Raw genomic sequence first — 8,139 nt, forward strand, 5'->3', positions numbered from 1 at the left:
CAATTATGCTGAGAGACCAGTTAATCAGTTCCATGTTGTAGAGTTTTCGGAGGAGTGAAAAAGAAGAGACTCTGAAGACGAGACAGACAAAGCAGTAGCAGGGAAGGTTGATAAGGGAGAGGAGCAGAAAAAGTGTCTGCCTTCGCTGAGAGCCGGAAGAAGAAGGGCCTGATGCTAACAGGCCTAGACCGCTTTTTCCCAAAGAAAAACAAGATGAAAATGTGGCTTACTAACTTTTGCATGATTGTGTATGTTGTTTGTTGTTTATGCACTCACAACTTAATTCTGCCTTTTTTTTTAAAGAAGTGACGACTGCAGACGAGCAGGATATTTCAGAGGGAACTGAAGTCGATGAAGAGACAGAAAACATCGTCAACGCCGACCCAACACTCCCAACGGCTGGTCTCTCCTCGGCTGATGTTTCAGTCAACCCAACTGGAGATTCTGGACTCCTGGAGATAGAACAGGAATCCATAAATCCAGCTTCTGATGGTTCTCCGGTGGAGGACGGAACCGAGCAAGAGGAGCCGATGGAGGAGGAAGAACCAGAGGAGGAACCTGAAAGCAGCACCAGGACACCAGAACCAGAGGAGGAAGTTATTGTGTTGGAGGTTCCTGGTGACCTGGACCAGACTAGCGTAGCACCAACAGAGGAACCAGAACGTAGCACCGTTAGCTTCACAGATGCCCCGCCCCCTCCGTACCTGACCACGCCCACCATGACGGCGGCGGGTCACGGCCAGGAGCTGGTCGTCTTCTTCAGCCTGAGAGTCACCAACATGAACTTCTCTGAAGATCTCTTCAACAGGACGTCGTCCGAGTACCGGTCCCTGGAGAACACCTTCCTGGACGTGGTGAGAACCGAAACACTCACAGTTCTGAAACACAAACCTCAGTGAGAACTGAACCACTCACAGTTCTGAAACACAAACCTCAGTGAGAACTGAGTCACTCACAGTTCTGAAACACAAACCTCAGTGAGAACCGAAACACTCACAGTTCTGAAACACAAACCTCAGTGAGAACTCACAGTTCTGAAACACAAACCTCAGTGAGAACCGAAACACTCACAGTTCTAAACACAAACCTCAGTGAGAACTCACAGTTCTGAAACACAAACCTCAGTGAGAACCGAAACACTCACAGTTCTAAACACAAACCTCAGTGAGAACTCACAGTTCTGAAACACAAACCTCAGTGAGAACTGAACCACTCACAGTTCTGAAACACAAACCTCAGTGAGAACTCACAGTTCTGAAACACAAACCTCAGTGAGAACCGAAACACTCACAGTTCTAAACACAAACCTCAGTGAGAACTCACAGTTCTGAAACACAAACCTCAGTGAGAACTGAACCACTCACAGTTCTGAAACACAAACCTCAGTGAGAACTGAGTCACTCAAAGTTCTGAAACACAAACCCAACCAGGAACTTGTTTATTTGTCTATTTTAAAGGATCCCCATTGGCTGACACCAAAACAAAAGCTAGTCTTTCCTGGGGTCCAGACGATAAAATACAAAATCCAACATATAGTCTCAAACCTACCCAGGAATGTTCCTTGGCTCAGACGTCTGGGTGGAGAACCATTAAACCATTAGACCTTCCTGGGCGTGTTCCTGGTCCCAGACCACTCATGAAAACACTAGACCTTCCTGGTCCCAGACATCTAGGGAGAACATACCATTAAACCTTCCTTGGTACCTTCCTCGTCCGAAATGTCTAGATAGAACACGCCTTAAACCTTCCTTGGTGTGTTCCTCGTCCAATACGTCTAGTGAGAACACGCCATTGAACTTGCCTGGGTTCTCTCCTCATCCCAGACCACTCATGAAAACATTAGACCTTCCTTGTCCCAGACATCTAGTGAGAACACGCATTAAACCTTCCTTGGTACCTTCTTCGCCCCAGACGTCTTAGTGAAAACACACCATTAAACTTGCCTGGGTTCTTTCCTTGTCCCAGACCACTCATGAAAACACTAGACCTTCCTGGTCCCAGACATCTAGTGAGAACATACCATTAAACCTTCCTTGGTACCTTCTTCGTCCGAAATGTCTAGATAGAACACACTTTAATTCTACCGTGGTGTGTTCCTCGTCCAATACGTCTAGTGCGGGGCTCAGCAACCCGCGGCTCTAGAGCCGCATGCAGCTGTTTAGCGCCACCCTAGTGGCTCCTGGAGCTTTTTCAAAAATTTTGACCTTCTTTTCCATGTTTTCTTCTTTTTTCCTTTTTTTCTCTTTTTTCTTTCTTTTTTTCTTCTTTTTTTCCTTTTTTTTCCTTTTTTTCTCTTTTTTTCTTCTTTTTTTCCTTTTTTTCTATTTATTCTTCCTTTTTCCTTTCCTTTTTAATCTCAACATTTCGACTTTTTTCTCGACAGCTTGTGTTTCTTCATTCTAATTCTGATACAAAACTTTTCATTTTTTGCGGCTCCAGACATATTTGTTTTTTGTGTTTTTGGTCCAATATGGATCTAAAACATTTTGGGTTGCCGACCGCTGGTCTAGTGAAAACACACCATTGAACCTGCCTGGGTGTATTCCTTATCCCAGACCACTCATGAAAACACCAGACCTTCCTGATCCCAGACGTCTAGTGACCACTCTCTGGGTGTATTCCTGGGCAGTCGCTAGCTCGGCTAAGCGTGCGTTGCGTATACCTGCCGGAATAACTCAGATTAGGACACATTATCTGGCTCTAAAAGCTTGATCTAAAACGCTTCAGTTGGGTCGCACTACAGCCCAGCTGAGGTGGAAACACAGCTTTTAAAACTTCCATATCGGTCGGATTAAGGCAACAATTCGATTTTGGGCAGGTGCAATGGTGAGAACACACCGTTGTTCCTGCGTTGGTACCCTCCTGGTCTTAGACGTCTAGTAAGAACATGCATTGAACCTCGGGGTGTGTTCCTGGTCTTAGACGTCTAAAAGAACATAAACCTACCCGGGTACGTTCCTCTACCTAGACATCTGGGTTGAACCGTTAAACCTTCCCAGGTACATTCCTCGTCCCAGATATCTAGGGAAAGCCAAACATGCCAATAAACCTCGTCCCAGACGTCTAGTAAGAACACGCTATTTAAACTCACTAAAGGTTTCACATGCAAGTCTACAGAAATGACTACAGAGTTAAAGTTAAAGTTAATGGCTCTGTTAGTCTTCTGTAACTTTACTATGAGTTCTCTCAGCAGCTTAATGTTGTTGGTTTGTTTAGTTCAGGTGTTGTTTTTTTTAGGAATGAGCTTTTCCAACTACGTTAACGAACCAAACTTGGGAAGGAGTCAGTATAAAATCAGCGAACGAACCCAGAACCCGTTTTCGTCCATTTCTATCTCAGAAGGAACCGGTTCACGGGTCAGACGCTTCCTTTGAGCAGCAAATGTCAAATGTTGGAATGTCTTTTATCAATAAAAGTAGTTCTAAAGCAGAAATATGTTTCTCATTCATAGCTGGAGGGAAGTTGTGTCTCTGATGATTGAACTTGTTGGGTCGGTGCTGCTTTATTCCCCCCGGACCAGATCTAATCCCTGTTTCTCTGGTTCTGGTTCTGGTTCTAATCCCTGTTTCTCTGGTTCTAACTCTCATTTCTCTGGTTCTGGTTCCTCTGGTTCTAATTCTTGTTTATTTGGTTCTGGTTGTGGTTTCTCTGGTTCTGGTTCTGGTTTCTCTGGTTCTGGTTCTGGTTCCTCTGGTTCTAATTCTTGTTTATTTGGTTCTGGTTCTGGTTTCTCTGGTTCTGGTTCTGGTTTCTCTGATTCTAATTCTTGTTTCTCTGGTTCTGGTTCTGGTTCTGGTTCTGGTTCTTGTTTCTCTGGTTCTAACTCTGGTTTCTCTGGTTCTGGTTCTGGTTCTGGTTCTGGTTCTGGTTTCTCTGGTTCTGGTTCTGGTTCTGGTTCTGGTTCTGGTTCTTGTTCTTGTTTCTCTGGTTCTGGTTCTGGTTCTGGTTCTGGTTCTTGTTTCTCTGGTTCTGGTTCTGGTTCTGGTTCTGGTTCTGGTTCTAACTCTGGTTTCTCTGGTTCTGGTTCTGGTTCTGGTTCTGGTTTCTCTGGTTCTGGTTCTGGTTCTGGTTCTTGTTCTTGTTTCTCTGGTTCTGGTTCTGGTTCTGGTTTCTCTGGTTCTGGTTCTGGTTCTGGTTCTTGTTCTTGTTTCTCTGGTTCTGGTTCTGGTTCTGGTTCTGGTTTCTCTGGTTCTGGTTCTGGTTCTGGTTCTGGTTCTGGTTCTTGTTCTTGTTTCTCTGGTTCTGGTTCTGGTTCTGGTTCTGGTTCTGGTTCTGGTTCTGGTTCTGGTTCTGGTTCTTGTTCTTGTTTCTCTGGTTCTGGTTCTGGTTCTGGTTCTGGTTTCTCTGGTTCTGGTTCTGGTTCTGGTTCTGGTTCTGGTTCTGGTTCTTGTTCTTGTTTCTCTGGTTCTGGTTCTGGTTCTGGTTCTGGTTCTGGTTCTTGTTTCTCTGGTTCTAACTCTGGTTTCTCTGGTTCTGGTTCTGGTTCTGGTTCTGGTTCTTGTTCTTGTTTCTCTGGTTCTGGTTCTGGTTCTGGTTCTGGTTTCTCTGGTTCTGGTTCTGGTTCTGGTTCTTGTTCTTGTTTCTCTGGTTCTGGTTCTGGTTCTGGTTCTGGTTCTGGTTCTTGTTTCTCTGGTTCTAACTCTGGTTTCTCTGGTTCTGGTTCTGGTTCTGGTTCTGGTTCTGGTTCTTGTTTCTCTGGTTCTGGTTCTGGTTCTGGTTCTGGTTCTGGTTCTGGTTCTTGTTTCTCTGGTTCTGGTTTCTCTGGTTCTGGTTCTGGTTCTGGTTCTGGTTCTGGTTCTTGTTTCTCTGGTTCTGGTTCTGGTTCTGGTTCTGGTTCTGGTTCTGGTTCTGGTTCTGGTTCTGGTTCTTGTTTCTCTGGTTCTGGTTCTGGTTCTGGTTCTGGTTCTGGTTCTGGTTCTTGTTTCTCTGGTTCTGGTTTCTCTGGTTCTGGTTCTGGTTCTGGTTCTGGTTCTGGTTCTTGTTTCTCTGGTTCTGGTTCTGGTTCTGGTTCTGGTTCTGGTTCTGGTTCTTGTTTCTCTGGTTCTGGTTCTGGTTCTGGTTCTGGTTCTGGTTCTGGTTCTAATTCTTGTTTCTCTGGTTCTGGTTCTGGTTCTGGTTCTGGTTCTGGTTCTGGTTCTTGTTTCTCTGGTTCTGGTTCTGGTTCTGGTTCTGGTTCTGGTTTCTCTGGTTCTGGTTCTGGTTCTGGTTCTGGTTCTGGTTCTTGTTTCTCTGGTTCTGGTTCTGGTTCTGGTTCTGGTTCTGGTTCTGGTTCTGGTTCTGGTTCTGGTTCTTGTTTCTCTGGTTCTGGTTCTGGTTCTGGTTCTGGTTCTGGTTCTGGTTCTTGTTTCTCTGGTTCTGGTTCTGGTTCTGGTTCTGGTTCTGGTTTCTCTGGTTCTGGTTCTGGTTCTGGTTCTGGTTCTTGTTTCTCTGGTTCTGGTTCTGGTTCTGGTTCTGGTTCTGGTTCTGGTTCTGGTTCTGGTTCTTGTTTCTCTGGTTCTGGTTCTGGTTCTGGTTCTGGTTCTGGTTCTGGTTTCTCTGGTTCTGGTTCTGGTTCTGGTTCTGGTTCTTGTTTCTCTGGTTCTGGTTCTGGTTCTGGTTCTGGTTCTGGTTCTGGTTCTTGTTTCTCTGGTTCTGGTTCTGGTTCTGGTTCTGGTTCTTGTTTCTCTGGTTCTGGTTCTGGTTCTGGTTCTGGTTCTGGTTTCTCTGGTTCTGGTTCTGGTTCTGGTTCTGGTTCTGGTTTCTCTGGTTCTAATTCTTGTTTCTCTGGTTCTGGTTCTGGTTCTGGTTCTGGTTCTGGTTCTGGTTCTTGTTTCTCTGGTTCTGGTTCTGGTTCTGGTTCTGGTTTCTCTGGTTCTGGTTCTGGTTCTGGTTCTGGTTCTGGTTTCTCTGGTTCTGGTTCTGGTTCTGGTTCTGGTTCTGGTTTCTCTGGTTCTGGTTCTGGTTCCTCTGGTTCTAACTCCTGTTTCTCTGGTTCTGGTTGTGGTTTCTCTGGTTCTAACTCTGGTTCCTCTGGTTCTGGTTCTGGTTTCTCTGGTTCTGGTTCTGGTTCCTCTGGTTCTAACTCCTGTTTCTCTGGTTCTGGTTCTGGTTCCAGCTGCTGCCGTTCCTGCAGGCCAACCTGACGGGCTTCCAGAAGCTGGAGATCCTGAACTTCCGGGCCGGCAGCGTGGTCGTCAACAGCAAGATGAAGTTCTCCACGGTGGTTCCGTACAACGTCACTGAGGCCGTCCACTGCGTTCTGGAGGAGTTCTGCCAGTCGGCGGCCCGGAACATGCAGATCCAGATCGACACCCGGTCCCTGGACGTGGAGCCAGGTACGGAAATATTATTATTATAATTTTTTTTTTATATATTTTTATTTTATTTTATTCTATTTTATTTATTTTTATTTATTTTTATTTTTACTTTTATTTTTAATATTTTATTTTTTATATTTTATTTTATTTATTTTTATTTAGGTTTTAATTACATTAAACATTTTGAAAGTGTATGTTGATGTAAACCTTGTGTTGAATTGTTCAACACAAATAAACTTGCCTCGTCTTGAAAGGTTTCAAAATCTTCAAATACCAATAAGGAGGTTTCTTATACTTCTATTCATTTTTTAAATTTCATTACAATTCCTACAGATACAATAGGGCCCTAGCACTGACAGAGCTTGGGCCCTATTGTATCTGTAGGAATTGTTGTTCTCGTTTTTCAGACCGAACGAAAGGAGGCCGTTTTTTCCGCCTAAACGTGCCCCAAAAGTCACCAAATTCTGCACCAAGCCAGGCCTGGTGATAAATGTGATATTTAATGGTTTGCATTAATGGGCGTGGCCTAACGGCTCAACAGCGCCCCCTAGAAAACTTTGTGCCTCAAGCCCCACAATACGGTTTGACGTACATGCACGAAAATCGGTACACACCTGTATCATGTCACAACTTAAAGAAAAGTCTCTTGAAGCCATGGCCCAAACCCAACAGGAAGTCGGCCATTTTGAATTAATCGTGTCATTTTGGTGCAATTTATGCCATTTTCACGTGTCGTACTTTAACGAATCGTCCGTTCCACATAAAACTCGCTCAGGAAACACAAAAGACGTTAACCATGAAAAGTTATCAAAATGGTGAGTTTTCATGAAATGGCGTGTCCGTGGCCGTGGCGCTGCGTCAAACTTCAACGCTAAACAGGAAGTGATACTAGTAGCTGTTTGGTTGATATTTGATAGTTCCTTTTCTCTGCCATAACTTTTGAATGGTTTGACATAAAGAGCCATGGTGGAGTCATCGGACTCGGTTTTGAGTCCTTGACCTTTATTGGTGTAAATTGCACGCGCGAGGGCCCGTTCATCCGTTCATCCGTTCATCATTGCTGCAGCTTTAATTATATTTGTATTTTTTTGTGATATCATGACCGAAAATAAACTGAACTCTCTCCCGTCCTCTCTAACGTCCTCCCGTCTCTCTCGTCCTCCTGTCTCTAACGTCCTGCCGTCTCTCTCGTCCTCCTGTCTCTAACGTCCTCCCGTCTCTAACGTCCTCCCGTCTCTCTCGTCCTCCCGTCTCTAACTTCCTCCCGTCTCTCGTCCCCCAGGCGACCAGGCCGACCCCTGCAAGTTCCAGGCGTGTGACGAGTTTTCCCGCTGCAGCGTGAACAGCTGGACGAAGGAGGCCGAGTGTCGGTGCCGGCCGGGTTTCCTGTCGGTGGACGGGCGTCCCTGTCGCAGCGTCTGCGAGCTGCAGCCGGACGTCTGCCGGGGACGAGGGGAGTGTGAGGTGGAGCCGGGACGGGGAGCCGTCTGCAGGTGAGACACCGGAGAGACCGGTACCCACGGTAACCGTGATAACCGATAAAGTCAGTAGTTAAAACAATGCAGGAGTGCAGACGCTGTAGAAGTATGTTTTATTTTCTATACAGTAAAGATCCGATCAGCTGTATTGATCAGCTGTATTGATCAGCTCTATTGATCAGTTTTAGGTGGAATCTCATTCAGTTTGTTGTTTTCTTTTGCAGAAACAAAGGCGACTCGAGTTTCGCCCAACTGGCCCTTTAAGAACCAACGCTGGATCTGACGGCGCCTGGAAATGCCATAAAGGTTCTGTACTTTGTTGTGATCGAATTGATCACCCCGGGTTTGTTGATTGAGCTGGAAAA

At 45.5% G+C, this 8,139-nt stretch overlaps 1 protein-coding gene across 1 annotated transcript in view; it reads left to right on the forward strand.

The window, feature by feature from the left end:
• The window catches only part of LOC133464847 (interphotoreceptor matrix proteoglycan 2-like), a 58,014-nt gene extending 50,221 nt beyond the window's left edge, over nt 1–7,793 (forward strand). Inside the window, exons 16-18 of the mRNA XM_061747034.1 lie at nt 304–854; nt 6,095–6,314; nt 7,579–7,793. Coding sequence (XP_061603018.1) covers nt 304–854; nt 6,095–6,314; nt 7,579–7,793 — 986 coding nt within the window. The remainder of the gene's footprint in view (nt 1–303; nt 855–6,094; nt 6,315–7,578) is intronic.
• The last annotated feature ends 346 nt before the right edge of the window (nt 7,794–8,139 follow it).

This window comes from Cololabis saira, chromosome 18 (assembly GCF_033807715.1).
Source record: "Cololabis saira isolate AMF1-May2022 chromosome 18, fColSai1.1, whole genome shotgun sequence".
In the NCBI taxonomy this organism is placed as follows: domain Eukaryota; kingdom Metazoa; phylum Chordata; class Actinopteri; order Beloniformes; family Belonidae; genus Cololabis; species Cololabis saira.